Here is a 22806-nt window from a genome sequence, read left to right on the forward strand (position 1 = left end):
TAAATGCTTGTTAGCAATTGAAAAAAAAATGTAAGTTAAATAAAAATAAACTTATGAATTGCCCTTAGGTCAAATCGTTTTGGTCTGGAATAAGTTACAGATTAATAAAACAAAAGATTGCCCATTTGATTGCACCATGTTTATAAATAAACAACTTAAAAAAAATCTTAAAAGTACATTCCGTGATACATTAACAGTAGTATTTGTAAAATTATAGTTTGCTCATCTGCCATTGACGGCTGCTGTGAGAAATGCTACAGAAACAAGTGGAGTAATACAAATTGTGAAATGGTTACCATACAATTTTAGTTGAAAATCACATGGCTGGAAAGATCAGATTCAACAATCAGAACAAACCCAAATCAAGAAAAGTTAGGAAATGTTGAAAAATGCAATAAAATCAAGAATCTGTGATTTAATTCACTTTGAACCTTTTTTTAACTTACAAAAGAAAAGATTTTCAAAGTTTTCACTGACCAACTCAATTTTATTTTGTAAAAATAAAGAAATTTCGATTCTGATGGCTGTATCACACTCCAAAAAAAGTGGGAGCAGAGGCATGTTTACCACTTTGTCACATCACCCTTTTCTTTTAATTACACATGTTATTTGTTTGAGAATTGAGGATACTAATTGCCCAATTTTTGCCCAATCTCACCTGATACAAGACAGCTGCTTACAATTCTTAATAAATTGTTGTCTATTTCACCCCATCCCCAAATTATAGCCTAGAATTTAATCAGGCAGTTAAGAATATTAAAAACACGGATTAAAAAAAAATGGTACAGTTTACAGATCTGAGCCCACAAATACATAATCTGTGTATATTATTATACTTCTTAGTATACTTCTTTTAAACTAAAATTAGAAAGTACGTACTTCTCAGAAATATAATTAAAATTACACTTAAGTAACCTATACTTGACTATTACTGAACAACACTTGACCCATTAATACTATTGTATCTATTTATTCATGTATTTAAAAAAACAATCAAACAAAAAACACCTTGCTGTATGTACTGTGCTAGAATAACTGGGATGGTTGCAGTGTTGTCATGTAGCCGGTGAAACCAGAGAATTTGGCTTGTGATGTCGGAGTGTGTGCTGCTATTCGTGTGGATAGAGTTTTTTTTTTTTTTTTTTTTTAAGTGTGCTTGTGTAGACAAGATTTATTTATTTATTTATTTTATTTTATTTTAAATGGAGGAACAACTCAGTTTATAAAAATACCTGTGTACGTTTGGACTAGGCCTAAGCATACTTGGCTTGTAGTTGTGTGTAATCTTTTGATTGTGTAGCCTTATTTCTGTCATGACAGCTCTCGGGAGATTAGTATGGTAAAAGAGATTGGCATGTTTATTGATATGGCAATGTTAATGTATTTGGTCTTGGTGGAATAGATTTGCTACACTGCTGCTGCTGCAGAGCAAGTACAGAATTATGCCACTGCCAATACATTAACAGACATTGCTGTGAGCATGTAAGACTGATGCTGCACATGTAACATACATGAATTATCCCAGTAGCAGATCTATACAAGTGGAGCTGGGGAAGGTGGAGGGTTTCTGAAAGCATGCTGCACATTACTACCAGCATCATACTGGAATTTGTTTGAATGTTGAGCTGCAGCTCTTTTGATGCTGAGGTAACAACCAATCAGCTGTTATGTAGATAATCATGCTATCATGCTATGTAGATAATGTCATGATCACTTCCAAATGCGTTAAACCTACTGTCAGCATGCACCATTTAGAGTTTCATGCCAGGTATATACTTTTTTCATATAGTTTTACATACTGTCTTAAAAACTTACATTGTTTGAAAATACAGATTTATAAAGAAAACAGATATGTTCCTAATTCTGAATTTTTGTGTAGTCCACTGGTAGTGTACATAGGAATTTACTTCAAATCGACCTAACTTTTTTCCATTGTTTATGAAACAACGCTTCCTCGCCATTTTAAATTTTTTTGGTAACCCATGTTTTGACTGTTATACTGTTATATTATGTTCAGATATTCATACATCAAAATATTCTGGGGGCCATGAAAGTTTGTGAAAATGATCAAAAATGCTGATGCTGTCTGGCAACTTAAAAAAAAAAGCTGGCGAGGAAAGAGTTCAACTACAGTTAAAGGTATATTTCAAGTATAGAAATTAATACTACATATAAGTATGGTGTTAGGTTCACATAAAGAAAACGTGCAAGTATACTTGCAGTATATAACTACTGAGTATACTTTAAAGTGTACTTTCATTAACTAAAAAAAAAAGTGCTACAAGTATTTAAACCATCAATAAACCTATTTGCTCATTTGTTGTATAACTGCAGTACAAAATGAAAACTGTAGCTGTAAATTAGTTGTGTACTTAGTTTACTACTCTTGCACTTAAAATCTAATTTTATTCTATTATTGATTTATTATAAAAAGCTAATTTTATTCTTTAATTGATTTCAATCTGTGTTTTTGTTCACCTCACCTCATACTCATGTAGTGCAGATATTCTCCTCTTCATTTTCCCCTGACTGTCAAAATAGGAAACAAAGTAATTTCATATATATAATTAATAATCAAATATCCCATTGCATTAGTTTGAAAGTAGAGAATATGTATACTCTATTATTTTATTTACATTATAAATATGATGATGATGATGATGAAGATGAATAATCCTCCAGATGATGCTGTGATCACAATCACATTAATACCATCACCATGATGAACTGAAAGAGGAAGATCATCACGATTAACTCTCAAAACTGATGAATGATGTGAAGATACAGGAGTGTGTTAATAAAAGCTTCACCTGTGACAGTTACAGCGTCTGATCTCTGAGATCCATGTTGATTGTGAGCCTGACAGTAGAAGCGTCCACTCTGTAGTGCACTGAAACTCTGTCCAGATCCAACAGCTGAGCTTTCATTCTCCTTAAACCAGCTGAAGTTCAGAGCAGGAGGGTTTGAATCACTGCTGCAGATCAGAGTCACTGAATCTCCTGATACTATTTCACCAGATCCATTTATCAACACTGAGACATTCCTGGGAGGGTCTAAAACAGACAAATATTGAAATTATTGCAGCTGAAGTTTGTAGTTTCTGTGACACTAGTTTCATGCACCTAGCTTGTAGGCACAACCTTGTAAACGCCCCTTTCATGCGTTGCACCTCCTCCAACATACAGTTGTTACGGGTGCTTGTGAAGACATGTCTCAACAGGTAAAAGTAGGCTACTTTCAATAAAAGCATATTAGGAATACTTTTAGCTGTGTTGCTACTGTATATGTCATGAGTAAGCAGTTGAGTAGTCTAACAATCTGTCTAGAGCGAACGTGAGCGTCCCAACATAATAACCCTGCGTATCTGCACTGGGCACATTTGTGACATGAACTGTTTAAGACTGTCTACACTAGACACATCAAAGCTATATAAACTTTATAAACTGGTTAATTTGTCTTCCTGAATGGGTGCGTGATGATGCTGTATTGTATTGAAGCGTCCAGCATTGCAATGTCCCGTTCCCATTCAGTCAGTCACGTTCGACGTTACGTCGATACTGACGTAATGGGGTCTCGCTAGGGAGCCCAATCACCTCCAAGGATACAAAACAAGCCAATGGGAATTGGCCTGTGAGATTTACATGCCGGGCCCCTCCCCCGGCATCCGGGTATAAATAGGGCCGGCATACTCACCTTCATTCATACTTTTGCTTCGGAGCCGATCGCATCGGATCTGCGCACTTCACCTCTAAAGAGTGAATTTCTTAAAAAGAGCAAAAAAACAGCAATTATTATTGCTCTGGACACGGTCCTAAAAACAGCAATTTTAATTGCTACCTCGCTGTTTTTGTTCTGGTTCTGGTGGCTGCTCGAGTCTCTCCAGCTGGTGGGAAGGCACGCTCAGCGGTGGGTGTGACGGCGCGCTGCCCACAGGACGGTGCTACACTCATCCCTGGGTGCTTCGGCTGGTGAGGTATACTGAAAGAGCAAGCACGGGCGATCAGCGTCTTTTTCAAGATGTCTTTTCGTCCGTGTGTTTCTGGATGCGGTCGTTTCCTGACCTCCTCTGACGGCCACGACCACTGTCTCACGTGTCTGGGTAGACCGCACGCTGAGTCAGCGCTCGTGGATGGTACATGCCCTCATTGCGAGGGCATGTCCATGTTGGTGTTGAGATTGCGCCTCTCCTTCTTTAACACGGAAGTGAGAGGCCCCTCTGTCACTACCCCAGCGCCGGTGGCTGTAGCGGCCACCGGCCAGGTTAGTGCTCTGGGAGATCTGAGGATCACAGTGGGAGCCACTTCGTCGGGTCCGTCCCCACGAACCTCCCACTCCTCAACAACACCATGTGCCGTTGAGATGCCGTCTGCTGTCGCGGGGCCCTCTTCGGGGGTGCCCCACGTCACTTTCGGCGCTCCGGAAGAGGATCGGATGTCGATCGCTGCATCGGGGAGTGGGTTGAACGGTTCAGAGTCCGACGATGACTCCGAGCTTCCGCCCTCTGGGGTGGTTGCTCAGTCGGAGGCGGACTCCGAGCTAACAGCCATGCTTGCCCGGGCCGCCGCGGGCATCGGGCTCGAGTGGAACCCTCCACCGTGTCCCGAGCGCTCGCGGCTGGATGACTAGTTTCTGGGATCGGGGCGCAGCGCTCAGCCGCGTCCCGCCCCAGTGCCGTTCTTCCCGGAGGTGCATGAGGAACTCCAGAAGACCTGGTTGGCACCTCACACTGCCAGACTTCGATCTTCTGCCTCCTCCACTCTCACTACCCTCGACGGAGGAGCCGCCAAGGGATACGTGGACATCCCGCAGGTGGAACGTGCGATTGCGGTGCACTTGTGCCCGCAGTCCGCGGCCACCTGGCGGAATCGTCCGCATCTCCCGTCCAAAGCGGGTAAGACCACGGCCGCTCTCGCTGCCAAGGCTTACTCCGCTGCTGGACAGGCGGCTTCTGCCCTGCACGCCATGGCTATTCTGCAGGTCCATCAGGCTAGAGCCCTGAAGGACCTGCACGAGGGTAGTGCTGAACCAGGGTTGCTCCAAGAGCTGCGCGCCGCGACCGACCTCGCCCTCCGGGCGACGAAGGTCATGGCACGCGCCCTGGGTCAAACGATGTCCACCCTGGTGGTCCAGGAACGGCATCTTTGGTTGGACCTGGCTGAGATGAGGGAGGTCGACAAAGCTCGCTTTCTTGACGCCCCCATCTCCCAGGCCGGCCTCTTCGGTGACACCATCGAGGACTTTGCCCAGCAGTTCTCGGCGGTGCAGAAGCAGACGGAGGCCATCAAGCACATCCTGCCCAGGCGTGATGATGCCACCAATCCGCCTCGGGCTGTGCCTCCGTCTGCTCCTCGCCGAGGGCGTCCCCCTGCGGCTCAGGCTCCTGTGAGGTCGGAACCCTCCCATCCTCCTCGAGCCACCCGCAGGAAGGCCACGCCCCCCGCCCAGACCGCCAAACCGCCTTCAAAGAAGAAGAAGGCGAAGAAGCGGCCCTGAGACGGGAGACCCGGAGGTTTCGGATGCTGCTCGGGAGACGGTGACCGCACCACTCCTTCCCCCGGGACAGGGCCCGGGGGAAAATCCTGTGTTGTTTTTTCTTTCTGGTACCCACTTATTCAATAAAAGAGCAATTTCCGAAACCTCTGGGTCATATAAGAAGGTCTGCGCTGGGGGTGAGCGAGCCTTTGCTCCCTCTCTCTCAGCCACTCCTTCCTTTGCCACGGGCAGGGTCTTGGCGCCCCGGGAACGCACTGCCTTCCCACGCCACCCTGCCCACTCGGAGCCATGTGGGTGGACCCCACTCACAGCCTCGACTTCGGGACGCACTGCCTCCCGAGTTGGGCCACAGTGCTCCATGCTGCCCCCCCGTGGGTACTTCTGTTGTCCGGATGGTTCCACTCGTACGGAGCTTGGGGGCGTGGCTACGCCTTCCCAACCCATCCCATTGGCTCATTCGGACAATCAGACTTGGCTACGCGATTCAGTTTGCCAGGCGTCCCCCCCAGGTTCAGCGGCGTTCTGTTCACCTCGGTGACAGGTCCCAACGCCTCTGTCCTGCGGGCGGAGATTGCGGTTCTTTTGGCGAAGGACGCAATAGAGCCTGTCCCTCCGGCCGAGATGTAGTCTGGGTTTTACAGCCCTTACTTCATAGTACCCAAAAAAGGCGGGGGGTTACGACCGATCCTGGATCTGTGTGTCTTGAATCGGGCCCTTCACAAGCTCCCGTTCAAGATGCTCACGGTGAAACGCATTCTCACGTGCGTTCGCCCCCAGGATTGGTTTGCAGCCATCAACCTGAAGGACACCTACTTTCATGTCTCGATCCTTCCTCGACACAGACCGTTCCTACGGTTTGCGTTCGAGGGGCGGGCATATCAGTACAGGGTCCTACCCTTCGGGCTGTCCCTGTCTCCTCGCGTCTTTACCAAAGTCGCAGAGGGGGCCCTTGCCCCGCTCAGGGAAGTGGGCGTTCGCATTCTCAACTACCTCGACGACTGGCTCATTCTGGCCCAGTCGCGAGAGCAGTTGTGCGAACACAGGGACCTGGTGCTCAGGCACCTCAGCCAGTTGGGGCTTCGGGTCAACTGGGAGAAGAGCAAGCTCTGCCCCGTGCAGAGCATCTCTTTTCTTGGTGTGGAGCTGGACTCGGTCAACATGACAGCACGTCTCACCAACGAGCGTGCACAGTCGGTGCTGAACTGCCTGAATTCGTTCTCGCGGGAAACAGCGGTCCCACTGAAACAGTTTCAGAGGCTCCTGGGGCATATGGCATCCGCAGCCGCGGTCACGCCGCTCGGATTGCTTCATATGAGACCGCTTCAGCACTGGCTTCACGACCGAGTCCCGAGGTGGGCATGGCACCGTGGCTCACTCCGTGTGGTCATCACACCGAGATGTCGCCGCACATTCAGCCCGTGGTCGGACCTTGCTTTTCTACGGGCCGGTGTGCCCCTAGTACAAGTGTCCAGGCATGTTGTTGTCACAACAGATGCCTCCACCACCGGCTGGGGTGCCATATGCAGTGGCCAGTCGGCGTCGGGCTCCTGGACAGGACCCCATCGGCACTGGCATATCAACTGCCTCGAGTTGCTGGCAGTACTCCTTGCGCTGCGCCGATTTCGACCGCTGCTGCAGGGCAAGCATGTACTGATCCGGACGGACAACACATCGACGGTAGCGTACATCAACCACCAGGGTGGTCTACGCTCCCGTCGCATGTCGCAACTCGCCCGCCATCTCCTCCTGTGGAGTCAGCGCCGACTCAGGTCGCTGCGTGCCTCCTACATCCCGGGCGAGCTCAATCGTGCGGCCGACGCACTCTCACGACAGCTCACGCTCCCGGGGGAATGGAGACTCCACCCCCAGGCGGTCCAGCTGATATGGAGCCGGTTCGGGGAAGCACAGGTGGACCTGTTCGCTTCTCGGGAATCCGCCCATTGCCAGTTGTTCTATTCGCTGACCGAGGGGACCCTCGGCACGGATGCACTGGCACACAGCTGGCCTCGGGGCCTATGCAAGTATGCGTTTCCCCCAGTGAGCCTCCTTGCACGGTAGTCGACACCATCATTTCGGCTAGAGCCCCCTCTACGAGGCGCGCCTATGCCATGAAGTGGAGTCTGTTCATTGAGTGGTGTTCCTCCCGCCGGGAGGACCCCCGGAAATGCCCGGTCGGTGTTGTGCTTTCCTTCCTTCAAGAGGGTTTGGAACGGAGGCTGTCCCCTTCCACCCTGAAGGTCTATGTGGCCGCCATCGCAGCACATCACGATGTGCTTGATGGCAAGTCACTAGGAAAGCACGACCTGATCATCAGGTTCCTCAGAGGCGCCAGGAGGTTAAATCCCCCTAGGCCTCACCTTATTCCCTCCTGGGATCTCTCCATCGCCCTCTCGGGCCTTCGGAGAGCTCCCTTCGAGCCCCTCGAGTCAGCTGAGCTGAAACATCTGTCTCTCAAGACAGTGCTCCTGACCGCGCTCGCCTCCTTCAAGAGGGTCGGGGACCTGCAAGCATTTTCGGTCAGCGATTCGTGCCTGGAATTCGGGCCGGACTACTCTCACGTGATCTTGAGACCCCGGCCTGGATATGTGCCCAAGGTTCCCACCACTCCTTTCAGGGACCAGGTGGTGAACCTGCAAGCACTGCCCCCGGAGGAGGCAGACCCAGCCCTTGCGTTGCTGTGTCCCGTTCGTGCCCTGCGCATTTATGTGGACCGCACGCAGAGCTTCAGAAGCTCTGAGCAGCTCTTTGTCTGTTTTGGAGGTCAGCAGAAGGGAAAGGCTGTCTCCAAACAGATATTGGCCCACTGGATAGTGGATGCCATCGCCTTGGCGTACCAGTCCCAAGGCGAGCCGTGCCCCCTCGGGTTGCGAGCTCACTCCACTCGGGGTGTTGCTTCTTCCTGGGCGTTGGCGCACGGCGCCTCTGTTGCAGACATCTGCAGAGCTGCAGGCTGGGCGACACCGAATACATTTGCGAGGTATTATAACCTCCAAGTGGAACCGGTGTCCACCTGTGTGCTGTCTACTCGTAGATAGCCATGGGTGTTCGAAAATGAAAAACGAGGGATTGAGTTCCGAAGCACTCTTCCCCGTGGGGTAGGAACAGCAGCTTCGACTTCTCCACGGTAACACCCTGTCCTCTCCATCCCGCCGGTATGGAAGACATTCCTGGGCTTACTCTGGGCACTGGAGGGTTGCGAGTATGGGCCGCACTTGCATTGGCACGCCTCAGCCTGCCAGCACCTGCCTCCCTAACACTCGTAACGTGGTTTAGTTGCTATGGCCGTTTTCCATGGAACCCCATTACGTCAGTATCGACGTAACGTCGAACGTGACTGACTGAATGGGAACGTCTAGGTTACTAGTGTAACCCCCGTTCCCAGAAGGAGGGAACGGAGACGTTACGTTCCCCTGCCATAGCTTTGAGCCACCGCTGAGCGGCCAGATACCTGTCTCGGCTCCTCAGCAAAAATATGAATGAAGGTGAGTATGCCGGCCCTATTTATACCCGGATGCCGGGGGAGGGGCCCGGCATGTAAATATCACAGGCCAATTCCCATTGGCTTGTTTTGTATCCTTGGAGGTGATTGGGTTCCCTAGCGAGACCCCATTACGTCAGTATCGACGTAACGTCTCCGTTCCCTCCTTCTGGGAACGGGGGTTACATTAGTAACATAGACGTTTCCTTTGACATGTTCATGACTTCTTAAAACTTTAAGGATCTAAATGCAGTGAATTAATTTCTGAATATTTTTTCCCATGTAACGCATCAGTCATGGTCCCACAGCAGCTAAACACCCTCTATCTCTGCCAGCTACGGTAGCCATGCCCCAACCTCAAGCTATTGGTTGAGCTGAACAGAGATTGACGGATCTGAGCAGACCGCTTTCAATGATTTCATGGTGCCTGGGAGGCTCAGCTTTTACAATTTTGGGAAACATAAACCCATGAATGGCATACTTATAATAGTCAATGACCAATAATCTGGGTTAAGATAATGTATTTTTTAACATAAAAAATCTTACATTCTACACCTTTAACAATCACAATAAATTAGACACCACAGACTGTTTAGAGGATTAAATGTCACAGTTACTGAACCATCATTAACTCACACATGACGTTTAAAGTCACAGCATCAGAGTATTTCTCTCCATGTCTATTTCTGGCCTTGCACTTGTATTCTCCACTGTCATCAGAGCTGATCTTTGAGATGTTGAAGATTCTTCCAGATCCTACAAACATTCCTCCTTTAAACCAGCTGATTTCTGCAGGAGGGTTTGAATCACTGCTGCAGTTCAGAGTCACTGAATCTCCTGACACTATTTCACCAGATGGACTGATGGACACTGAGACACTCTTTGGAGGATCTAAAAACATAGATGTTATTAACAATCAAAATAAAGCTGCCATCACAGACAATATTTAGATATTTAATGTATTTAAATAAATTAGACATCACACACTGTTTAGAGGATTTAATGTCAAAGTTACTGAACCATCATTAACTCACACATGACATTTAAAGTCACAGCCTCAGAGTATTTCTCTCCATGTTTATTTCTGGATCTGCACTTGTATTCTCCACTGTCATCAGAGCTGATCTTTGAGATGCTGTAGATTCTTCTAGATCCTACAAACTTTATTCTTTTAAATGAGCTGAAATCAAACGTTCTTCCTTTAACCCATCTGATTTCTGCAGGAGGGTTTGAATCACTGCTGCAGATCAGAGTCACTGAATCTCCTGATACTATTTCACCAGATGGACTGATGGACACTGAGACGCTCTTTGGTGGATCTAAAAAAGAGAAAAATGAACATTCACAATAAATATTAGAAAAATATGAATTTGAAAATTTTAAACAATGTGCAGATGATCATTAACTCACACATGACGTTTAAAGTCACAGCATCAGAGTATTTCTCTCCATGTTTGTTTTTGGATCTGCACTTGTATTCTCCACTGTCATCAGATCTGATCTTTGAGATTCTGTAGATTCTTCCAGATCCTACAAACGTTCCTCTTTTAACCCATCTGATTTCTGCAGAAGGGTTTGAATCACTGCTGCAGCTCAGAGTCACTGAATCTCCTGATACTATTTCACCAGATGGACTGATGGACACTGAGACGCTCTTTGGTGGATCTAAAAAAGAGAAAAATGAACATTCACAATAAATATTAGAAAAATATGAATTTGAAAATTTTAAACAATGTGCAGATGATCATTAACTCACACATGACGTTTAAAGTCACAGCATCAGAGTATTTCTCTCCATGTTTGTTTCTGGATCTGCACTTGTATTCTCCACTGTCATCAGAGCTGATCTTTGAGATTCTGTAGATTCTTCCAGATCCTACAAACGTTCCTCCTTTAACCCATCTGATTTCTGCAGGAGGGTTTGAATCACTGCTGCAGCTCAGAGTCACTGAATCTCCTGATACTATTTCACCAGATGGACTGATGGACACTGAGACGCTCTTTGGTGGATCTAAAAAAGAGAAAAATGAACATTCACAATAAATATTAGAAAAATATGAATTTGAAAATTTTAAACAATGTGCAGATGATCATTAACTCACACATGACGTTTAAAGTCACAGCATCAGAGTATTTCTCTCCATGTTTGTTTCTGGATCTGCACTTGTATTCTCCACTGTCATCAGAGCTGATCTTTGAGATTCTGTAGATTCTTCCAGATCCTACAAACGTTCCTCCTTTAACCCATCTGATTTCTGCAGGAGGGTTTGAATCACTGCTGCAGCTCAGAGTCACTGAATCTCCTGATACTATTTCACCAGATGGACTGATGGACACTGAGACGCTCTTTGGTGGATCTAAAAAAGAGAAAAATGAACATTCACAATAAATATTAGAAAAATATGAATTTGAAAATTTTAAACAATGTGCAGATGATCATTAACTCACACATGACATTTAAAGTCACAGCATCAGAGTATTTCTCTCCATGTTTGTTTCTGGATCTGCACTTGTATTCTCCACTGTCATCAGAGCTGATCTTTGAGATTCTGTAGATTCTTCCAGATCCTACAAACGTTCCTCCTTTAACCCATCTGATTTCTGCAGGAGGGTTTGAATCACTGCTGCAGCTCAGAGTCACTGAATCTCCTGATACTATTTCACCAGATGGACTGATGGACACTGAGACGCTCTTTGGTGGATCTAAAAAAGAGAAAAATGAACATTCACAATAAATATTAGAAAAATATGAATTTGAAAATTTTAAACAATGTGCAGATGATCATTAACTCACACATGACATTTAAAGTCACAGCATCAGAGTATTTCTCTCCATGTTCATTGATGGATCTGCACTTGTATTCTCCACTGTCATCAGATCTGATCTTTGAGATTCTGTGGATTCTTCCAGATCCTACAAACGTTCCTCCTTTAAACCAGCTGATTTCTGCAGGAGGGTTTGAATCACTGCTGCAGCTCAGAGTCACTGAATCTCCTGACACTATTTCACCAGATGGACTGATGGACACTGAGACACTCTTTGGTGGATCTAAAAAAGTGAAAAATGAACATTCACAATAAATATTAGAAAAATATGAATTTGAAAATTTTAAACAATGTGCAGATGATCATTAACTCACACATGACGTTTAAAGTCACAGCATCAGAGTATTTCTCTCCATGTTTGTTTCTGGATCTGCACTTGTATTCTCCACTGTCATCAGAGCTGATCTTTGAGATTCTGTAGATTCTTCCAGATCTTACAAACGTTCCTCCTTTAACCCATCTGATTTCTGCAGGAGGGTTTGAATCACTGCTGCAGCTCAGAGTCACTGAATCTCCTGATACTATTTCACCAGATGGACTGATGGACACTGAGACACTCTTTGGTGGATCTAAAAAAGTGAAAAATGAACATTCACAATAAATATTAGAAAAATATGAATTTGAAAATTTTAAACAATGTGCAGATGATCATAAACTCACACATGACATTTAAAGTCACAGCATCAGAGTATTTCTCTCCATGTTCATTGATGGATCTGCACTTGTATTCTCCACTGTCATCAGAGCTGATCTTTGAGATTCTGTATATTCTTCCAGATCCTACAAACGTTCCTCCTTTATACCAGTAGATTTCTGCAGGAGGGTTTGAATCACTGCTGCAGTTCAGAGTCACTGAATCTCCTGATACTATTTCACCAGATGGACTGATGGACACTGAAACACTCTTTGGAGGATCTAAAAACATAGATGTTATTAACAATCACAATAAAGCTGCCATCACAGACAATATTTAGATATTTAATGTATTTAAATAAATTAGACATCACAGACTGTTCAGAGGATTTAATGTCACAGTTACTGAACCATCATTAACTAACACATGATGTTTTATTAACAAAATTCGGGAGGAGCAACGTTCAAATAATCTGACTAATCATCACGTCATCTCGGCCAGCTGTCAGCAATCAGTAATCAATATATCTACCCAATCAGCACGAGTGAAAGCATATATAAATAAGACACGGTCGACTCACCCATATTCCTCGACAGTTTGACAGCATCTGACCTGCCCTAAATTCCCACCATGTCCGAAATTAATCTCTTTGTGTCCTATGAAAACTCTTTCGTCCTCTAGGAATCTTTGCCACAATCCTCTGGCCTTACTAGGAGCAATTACACTGCCGCCGATTCATCTCGGGGGGGCGTCAGCCCAAACAAACGGGTCCCCGCATGCCAAGACGCTGAGGCCGACTCTCGTCACTGCGGTCGAAACATCCGCGATCTCCTTCCGTGTATTTCCTAGTCCTGCCCATTCTATCATTCCTGCCATAAAGAAATGGACAGCAAGGCAGTCGAGCACCAAGCTCGAGTCTCGGGCAATGCCGCCTCTTCCCGCGAAGGAACGGGCCTTGTTCCAGCATCAGGCCACACACGCTTGGCCACACACCGCGGCTTTCACCGGCGCCGCACACCATCCAACAATGCCTGCCCCTCTTAGTGAATGCCTTCCCTCCTAATGTGAGGATGCCTCTACTAGCGTAGCAAGCTCAGCCGTCTCAGCCATTTCATCCCACCATCTCTCACCCTACCTCTCTTTTGTCTTTGGTCTACAATGTCAGCTACGGACCTTAGCGTGAGGCTGCCTCCGCTATCGCCGCAGGCCTAGACGTCCTATTTTCCCCAGCTTCCCTCTTTTTCTAACCACCCTGTTCCGTCCCAGGCTCCAGCGGCCAACCCGAGCAAGAGGCTGCCTCTGCTAACGGTGCAGGCCCGGACACCTCAATTTCCCTTTCTCAGTTTCCCTCTTTTCTAACCTCCTCATCCCTCCCCTGGCTCCAGGGGCTGACCGAGCGTGAGGCTGCCTCCGCTAACGGCCTCGGTCCCGGCCTTTCTTCCTCCTTGCATTTTCCCATAAGCAAAACTAACCCTGTCTACTACAACACTGATGCCCATCCCACCAAATGCTACAGCCTTGGAACCAAACCCTGTTGCCAACAACATCAGATCCTCTTAGAAATTCAAGCTGTTGGCAAGAATTGCCTGGAATGTGGACCCAACCCCTGTACCTTATTATTCAGAGCTGATATTTCCATAAACCACCTACTTAAAACTATCCTTGACACTTCTCTCAACTACATTCTTCAAGCTGTCTCCCCTAGAACCCTACAATCCATTCTGCATAGGAGCAGCAACTACAGCCACCCAAAAAGGCCTCTCCCAGCATCAGATTCAAACATTTGGTCGCTGGTCATCAGAAGCATTCAAGAACTACATCCAATCTAATCGCTCCCATATTAAAGAAAGCCCAACGAACACCTATCAGCTAGTTTTAGCTCCAGCTCGTTCTCTCACACATACCTGCAAGCCGCCATATCCAACTCAACTAATACCATCATTCCAATACAACGGAAAATTTCTATCACTGCCGCAGCAGTGATGTGCCTCGGCTCCCACAGGAACTCAGTTCCTCTGGCTATTCTCTCCACTGTCGCAGCAGTGATGTTGCCTCAGCTCCCACAGGAGCTCAGTTCTTCTGGCTAACTTGTCCACTGCCGCAGCAGTGATGTCGCCTCGGTTCCCACAGGAGCTCAATTCCTCTGGCTATTCTCTCCACAGCCGCAGCAGTGATGTCGCCTCGGCTCCTGCAGGAGCTCATTTCTTCAAGCCGATTTCTCCACTGCCGCAGCAATGATGTCACCTCGGCTCCCACAGGAGCTCAGTTCTTCAAGCTGATTTCTCCACTGCCGCAGCAATGATGTCACCTCGGCTCCCACAGGAGCTCAGTTCTGGCTGTTCTCTCCACTGCCGCAGCAGTGATGTTGCCTCGGCTCCCGCAGGAGCTCAGTTCTTCAAGCCGATTTCTCCACTGCAAGCAGCAATGATGTCACCTCGGCTCCTACAGGAGCTCAGTTCTGGCTGTTCTCTCCACTGCCACAGCAGTGATGTTGCCTCGGCTCCCGCAGAAGCTCAGTTCTTCAAGCCGATTCCTCCACTGCCGCAGCAGTGATGTCACCTCGGCTCCCACAGGAGCTCAGTTCTGGCTAATTTCTCCACTGCCGCAGCAGTGATGTCGCCTCGGCTCCCGCAGTAGTTCAGTTCTTCAGGCCAATTTCTCCACTGCCGCAGCAGTGATGTCGGCTCCCTCAGGAGCTCAGTTCTGGCTAAATTCCTCCACTGCCGCAGCAGTGATGTTCCCTCGGCTCCCGCAGGAGCCCAGTTCTTCTGGCTATTCTCTCCACTGCCGCAGCAGTGATGTCGCCTCAGCTCCCGCAGGAGCTCAGTTCTTCAGGCCAATTTCTCCACTGCCGCATCAGTAATGTCGGCTCCCGCAGGAGCTCAGTTCTTCTAGCTATTCTCTCCACTGCCGCAGCAGTGATGTTCCCTCGGCTCCCGCAGGAGCTCAGTTCTTCTGGCTATTTTCTCCACTGCCGCAGCAGTGATGTCGCCTCGGCTCCCTCAGGAGCTCAGTTCTGGCTAAATTCCTCCACTGCCGCAGCAGTGATGTTCCCTCGGCTCCCGCAGGAGCCCAGTTCTTCTGGCTATTCTCTCCACTGCCGCAGCAGTGATGTCGCCTCAGCTCCCGCAGGAGCTCAGTTCTTCAGGCCAATTTCTCCACTGCCGCATCAGTAATGTCGGCTCCCGCAGGAGCTCAGTTCTTCTAGCTATTCTCTCCACTGCCGCAGCAGTGATGTTCCCTCGGCTCCCGCAGGAGCTCAGTTCTTCTGGCTATTTTCTCCACTGCCGCAGCAGTGATGTCGCCTCGGCTCCCGCAGGAGCTCAGTTCTGGCTAATTCCTCCACTGCCGCAGCAGTGATGTCGCCCTGGCTCCCGCAGGAGCTCAGTTCTTCAGGCCAATTCCTCCAAGGCCGCAGCAGTGTCATCACCTCGGCTCCCGCAGGGGCTCAGTTCTTCAGGCCAATTTCTCCACTGCCGCAGCAGTGATGTCGCCTCGGCTCCCGCAGGAGCTCAGTTCTTCAAGCCAATTTCTCCACTGCCGCAGCAGTGATGTCGCCTCGGCTCCCGCAGGAGCTCAGTTCTGGCTAATTCCTCCACTGCCACAGCAGTGATGTCACCTCGGCTCCCGCAGGAGCTCAGTTCTTCAGGCCAATTTCTCCACTGCCGCAGCAGTGATGTCGCCTCGGCTCCCGCAGGAGCTCAGTTCTTCAGGCCAATTCCTCCAAGGCCGCAGCAGTGTCGTCACCTCGGCTCCCGCAGGAGCTCAGTTCTTCAGGCCAATTTCTCCACTGCCACAGCAGTGATGTCGCCTCGGCTCCCGCAGGAGCTCAGCGCTGTCCAATGTCTTCATCCATATGACGATAACTCTACCGGTCCTTTACTAACCCTCCTAGCAGCACATTCAGCCTAAGCAAGGCAATTTTGGGGGGTCATCAGTAATGTTCTGGCTGCTGTCCTGCATTGGTTTGCAATTTTTGGGGGGAGTAATCTGGGTTCGGGCCAAAATACCGAGCTCGGAACCCTCTCCTCGGACAGCACGCCAAATACCCATACTACTACGCATATATTTTTCTATATGATTATTTGTAAGTGTGAACTCGTGAAATGATGTTTTATTAACAAAATTCGGGAGGAGCAACGTTCAAATAATCTGACTAATCATCACGTCATCTCGGCCAGTTGTCAGCAATCAGTAATCAACATATCTACCCAATCAGCACGAGTGAAAGCATATATAAATAAGACACGGTCGACTCACCCATATTCCTCGACAGTTTGACAGCATCCCTCCACCACCCGTCTCCTCACACCTGCACTGGTTACTTTCCAGAATACTAACCAGAATGGGGGAGTAATCTTGGTTCGGGCCAAAATACCGAGCTCGGAGCCCTCTCCTCGGACAGCACGCCAAATACGCATACTACTATGCATATATATTTCTATATGATTATTTGTAAATGTGAACTCGTGAAATGACATTTAAAGTCACAGCATCAGAGTATTTCTCTCCATGTTCATTGATGGATCTGCACTTGTATTCTCCACTGTCATCAGAGCTGATCTTTGAGATACTGTAGATTCTTCCAGATCCTACAAACTTTATTCTTTTAAACGAGCTGAAATCAAACGTTCTTCCTTTAACCCATCTGATTTCTGCAGGAGGGTTTGAATCACTGCCGCAGATCAGAGTCAATGAATCTCCTGAAACTATTTCACCAGATGGACTGATGGAGATCACTGGTTTCTCTGGAGGATCTATAGGTGAAATGTTATATTAAATCATAGTTTATCAGTTTATTCAGTTTATCACATAAAATCTTGTGTCAAGGAAAACTCTGAGTTAAAACTTTTACACTGGAACTTTGAAGATGTTCATGATTGATTCACTCACACTGACTCTGATTCAATTAATCTCAAATGTGTTCAGTGAGGTTAAGATTTGAACTTGCATTTAAAAGAGTCAGTAAATCTTATTTTCATGAACCTCACTCTGTGTATTGTGTGTGACTGAAAGAGTCATTTCAAGAAAGCCCACATACTTTTGTCCATGTACTTTATAGCATTACCCCACTAAAAAATGTATGTTCCCAGAACGTTCTCAGATCATCCCCACTCGTGTCATGGGCGTTGCCTGGTAAAGTTCCCAGAACATTCTGAGATGGACATGATGTGGAATTCTTTTAAGGATTGGGGGACGTTATTTGGCGGACTTTCGCAGAACATTCAGGACGTTCTCTGAACATTTAGGGAACCATATTTTATTTGGAAATTTGATGTTTACACTCATGTAAATTCTGTTTTGTCCTTTTACAACAAATTGATTAGATGTCTAATCCAGGTTTATGTCTTCTCAATGATGATTCTAACCCCTGTATGATTTCATTAAAAAAGAGAATGTTGATTGCTGGATTTACAGCTGCAAAAAGACAATAATACAAAACTGGTTTACTCTGCACATGCGTGCAGAAACATATTGGATTCACATAAAATAATGACTTCTGAATGTACAACAGCATGAATTAACTAGGCTACACCTAGTACCATTGATGCATGGCAATGTTTTTTTTTTTTTTTTTTTTTTTTTCGCAGACTCCTCGCAGACTGCCCGCCCCATTTGCTTCAAAATGTCGTGCCTCCATCTTAGGCGGGACTCATGATACATTTTCAATCTGATTGAGTGCATTTCTCCAAATCTCTATGCATGTCGCTTGCCGGTCCCGCCCCCGCAAGCCGTGTCCATTGAGAAATATGACATGACGTTCTCCCCAGACTTCGATGAGACACATGTTATATACTCAATTTAATAGAGCATATTTCTGCTGTGTTTGCTGAGTTTCTCTACGCGTTGCTTGCCGGTTCCGCCCCGCAAGCCGCGTTCATTGAGAAATATAACATGATGCTCTCTCCTGTCTCGGGTGAGACCTATGTTATATATATTCAGTTAATATAGCGTATTTCTTAGCCTGACTACGTCAGACTTCCTACTTCCGCTCAATTTCATTTCGCTTCTGTACTCAGTCTGATACAGCGTCAGAGCTTTCTGTTTGCCACCGGTCTGGAAACAGCCGGGCCAATCAACGAACAGAGGGCGGGCTGAGAGTCGTGACGTAGATGCTAAGCGCCGAGTTTTACATTGTAGGTTAGAGAAATCGAAAACCGAAACGACCGCGGAAATGGGAAACGAGACACGGGATGCAATTCGCTCTGTTATGGAGAACATTCAACTCTTTTTCAAACTGAAGCCAGAACAAGAAGAGTGTTTCATAAACGCATCATCATGTGTTTACAACAGGTTTACAGTGGAAGTTCAATCATAGATTTGAGTTCGATGCATGATGTCTGTGCTTCGATGCAGCTGTACAGGCACATAACATACGTGATAACTAAACGTATCTGATTGGCTTACGGGTAACCAATGATTTTAAACTTCAGACAAGCGCCCCCTAGCGAGAGAGAAAACACTTCTCTATTATGCCATGCCATTCCGGGTTGCGCCGCAAGCAGCGTTCATTGAGAATAAACGTTCTCGCTATGAGGGTGTGATAGCATCTTTTTTTTCTGTGGGCCGAGCCTCTCAGCGCTTCGCTTGCCAGCCCACCCTTGCAAGCTGCGTTCTTTGAGGATGAATGCTCTCACTGAGAGAGCGAGCTCAATGCCCATCTATGCTCAGCTGAACATGACACATGCTCTCTGCATCAGTGCACAGGCCCCAACACTGCGGTCTGTCAACCAACCTAATCCAATCCCTTGCACACGGGCAGGCCATCCCCGGAGTGTTAAGATGGATGTTGGGGATAATAAATCTAGGTTACTCGCTGCAGTTTGCCAGAGCACCCTCGACGATGCTCATATCCTTCGCGCCGAATTGATGACTCTGTTAGGAAGGGAGCTATAGAAATAGTTCCCCTCTCAGAGAGTGAATTGGGTTTCTGCAGCCGTTATTTCCTAGTCCCCAAGAAAGATGGTGGTCTCAGACCCATCTTAGACCTCAGACTCCTGAACTTCCATCTCATGAGGGAGAGGTTCAGGAGTCTGAGGTCTAAGATGGGTCTGAGACCTCGAGGACTGGTTCTTCTCGCTGGATCTGAAAGACGCTTACATTCACATCCAGATAGCCCCCCATCACAGACGATTCTTGAGATTTGCATTCAAGGGTGTGGCTTACCAATATACAGTCCTTCCCTTCGGGCTGTCCCTCTGAGACAGATGGGAATCTGGGTTCTGAATTACCTCGATGACTGCCTCATTCTTTCCCAGTCACGAACCGAGCTAGACCATCACAGATCTGTGCTCCTCAGCCACTTGGAGTGCCTAGGACTCAGGGTCAACTTTTCCAAGAGCTCACTGCTCGTATTACGTTCCTGGGTGCGGTTTTCGACTCAGTCCGGATGAGGACTGTAGTCTTGCCAGAGCGCGCCCTGGCAATTTAGCAGCTTGTGGCTTCCGTCAGGAACAAAGCCTGTTTCCCTCTGAAGTTTTTCCAGAGGATGCTAGGGCTGATGGCTTCCACCTCCCCGGTTTTTGCAGCTTGGCCTTCTGCGGATGTGGCCTCTGCAATACTGGCTGAAACTCCGGTTCCCAACTCACGCTTGGTGGCATGGCCGCTTTCGCGTCAGGGTCAGTCAGGCCTGTTTAGCAGCCCTGAAACCTTGGATGAACGCTATTTGGTCCATTCATGAGGTACCTTTCCAGAAGGACGGTGCTCTCGACAGATGTGTCCAACTGGGGTTGGGGCACTCTGTGTGAGGGTAGACCAGCCTTTGGCTCGTGGTCACACGAGGAGAGCAATCTCCACATCAACTGCCACGAGATGCTGGTAGTATGTCAAGCCCTTCACTCCTTCCACGCGATTCTGAAGGGGCGCCACATCTTAGTCCAATTGGACAGCTTGACAGTGGTGTCCTACATAAATCACCAAGGCAGCCTTTCGTCCAGCCGCCTCTGCGCACTGGCAAAGCACCTCTTGGAATGGGCATTACCAAGGCTGTGGTCGCTCAAAGTGACGCACATACCAGGCAGAACAAATCTGGGAGCATATATGCTATCTCGGAGCAATGTCCCCGTGGACCAATGTCCACCCCCCAGACGGTTCTCAGAATCTGTGAGATCTTCGGGAAGGCAGAGGTTGACCTCTTCGCCTCTGAAGACAACTCTCATTGCCCAACATATTTTTTGAAGGACACAGATGCGCTGGCCCACAACTGGCCCAGCCTCCTTCTTTACATTTTTCCCCCGATCGCTCTGATCCCCCAGGTCATCAGACGAGTCAGGGAAGACAAGCACAGATTCCTCCTGGTGGCCCCACCTCGGAGCTATTCAGGCTTTCCACGAAAGCCCCACGGCTGATCCCCTTGAGAAGGGACCTCCTCTCTCAGGTGAACAGGACAATCTGGCATCCACAGCCAGAACTCTGGGCACTGCACCTATGGTCCCTCGATGGGAGCCTTTAAACCTCCTCGGGGATGTGCTAAATACCATTTCTCAGGTGAGAGCCCCATCTACGAGATGCCTCTATGCCCAGAAGTGGTCGGTCTTCATTGACTGGTGCTCTGCATAAAACGAAGACCCTGTTGAGTGTGATGTATCTCCGATACTGTCATTTCTCCAGGAGTGTCTGGACAAGGGCCTCACCCCTTCCACGCTCAAGGTGTACATAACAGCCATTGCAGCGTTTGTTATTATATTTCTTGAAATGCCATACATGGTAAGGTTTGATTCTTAAGTCGTATGATTGGAAGCTCAAGCCATCCTGGAGATTGTTGTTTGACCTATGTCTATAAATATGACCCTTCTTCCTGAATAAATCTGAGAATGCTTTGTACCACACTTGATCTGTGTCTGCTTGGTCATTCTCCCGAGGTCTCGTGCTGCTGCTGCCACACACCACAGGGGTTGAGGCGCCTGTTTCTTAATTGATGACTGAGACTACAAATATTGTACCTATTATTGAGATTTTGATCTAACAGTTTGGGGGCTCGTCCAGGATATTTCCAAGAAACACGGGACTGGGGACCGAGAGGTCATCCTTCATCAATAATTTCCTGTGGTGGTAGGAATGATTGAACTCATCCCATAATAGGTAGTGTTATCCTTGGATGCAGCTCTAAGAGTTAGTCAAGGAAGATTTGTCTGTAAGGGTACTGTTTAAACGCACAGCTACCTGGCAAATATTTTGGTTATCCCTCTGTGTGAGGAAGATCTGTGCAGATCTGCTCTGACGGATATCCGTTTAGATCCGCTCTGATGGAAAAACAAAGTGTTGATGGAAATATTCTGGTTGACGAATTAATAAAATTGGCTGAAAAATTTATAATTAAAGAATAATAAAGAGACCCCTTTGGTGTGGTGTGGCAAAAAAAAAAAAAAAAAAAAAAAATTAGGGGAAGGATGGGTCAAAAGATATCAAGACCAATATAAGATGAGACACCCCAGAATTGGATGTTTAAAAATAATTGTGGATATTGGACTGAACCCTATTTATCAAATTTAGAGGGGTGGACTCAAGGAAAAATACAATTGGATCCTTTCCCCAAAGAAGGCTCTTTTAAGCCAGGGAATATGGAAAGTGCAAATTTGATGATTAATGGGAGCTGGGGAGAACCAGAGTAGAATGATAAGTACATGAAAAAGTCATACAGTAAATGGAAAGAAATGAAAAAATATTGGGATAAAGGTCCAGAGAGGCCAAAATTAAAAAAAAAAAAAAAAAAAAAAGGAAAAAAGGGGTACCCATACCAGCCCTATGCCCCAACATCCCCTTCAAATATGTGTCAATATAAGGCTCCTACAGTAGAGGAATTGAAGGGTCATAGCCGCTAGTAAACGGGCAGACTGCGAGCAGCCAAAAGATGAACAAAAAATAGAGCCTGCTTTTATGTTTGTGAGACAGGGAAATCAAATTTCCATACGTCCTGCTAAGGCAACTGACATCGAAAGCATATGTAACAATCTACCTTCTCCCTCTCATCCAGTGAAATTTGTGTAGATTCTGAAAAGTCATACCCGTTATGCACAAATGACGGGTCCAGATTTTAGAGTAATACTCCTCAGAACTTTGGGGGATGATGTAACAAAGACAGAGATAACTGATGTGTGTCCTTCTCTGAAAATTATTAAATTAAAAAAATTATAAAATGAATGGAAAAGGGACACGAAGGCGAGGGAAATGTCATTATTGTGGCAAACCTGGTCATTGGGCACAAAAGTGCAAGAGTGCAGGAAACCAAAATATGATGAGCTAAAACGCAAACAGTTAGAGACAGAAAAAAAGAAGAACTCCAACTCCAACCAAGAGTAACAAATACCAAACAGAATGGACTCCTCAAAAGGGATGCCTAAGGAGTGAAGGAACCCCAAGTAATTTTATGCTCACT

The 22806-nt window shown here is 47.0% G+C and overlaps 3 protein-coding genes across 3 annotated transcripts in view; 2 read left to right on the forward strand and 1 right to left on the reverse strand.

The window, feature by feature from the left end:
* The window catches only part of LOC137032441 (B-cell receptor CD22-like), a 900294-nt gene that overhangs the window by 620204 nt on the left and 257284 nt on the right, over positions 1-22806 (forward strand). The window lies entirely within an intron of this gene.
* Positions 1-22806, forward strand: part of LOC137031666 (CMRF35-like molecule 7) — a 215507-nt gene that overhangs the window by 43695 nt on the left and 149006 nt on the right. The gene's annotated exons all lie outside the window — the stretch shown is intronic.
* LOC137031536 (B-cell receptor CD22-like) overlaps positions 1-22806 on the reverse strand; it is a 35791-nt gene that overhangs the window by 1726 nt on the left and 11259 nt on the right. Inside the window, exons 4-8 of the mRNA XM_067402547.1 lie at positions 12458-12712; positions 11766-12020; positions 9608-9862; positions 2811-3053; positions 2637-2727 (exon numbers count right to left, since the gene is read on the reverse strand). Of these exons, the coding sequence (XP_067258648.1) occupies positions 2637-2727; positions 2811-3053; positions 9608-9862; positions 11766-12020; positions 12458-12712 (1099 nt within the window). The remainder of the gene's footprint in view (positions 1-2636; positions 2728-2810; positions 3054-9607; positions 9863-11765; positions 12021-12457; positions 12713-22806) is intronic.

This window comes from Chanodichthys erythropterus, chromosome 12 (genome assembly GCF_024489055.1).
Source record: "Chanodichthys erythropterus isolate Z2021 chromosome 12, ASM2448905v1, whole genome shotgun sequence".
Taxonomy (NCBI): Eukaryota; Metazoa; Chordata; class Actinopteri; order Cypriniformes; family Xenocyprididae; genus Chanodichthys; species Chanodichthys erythropterus.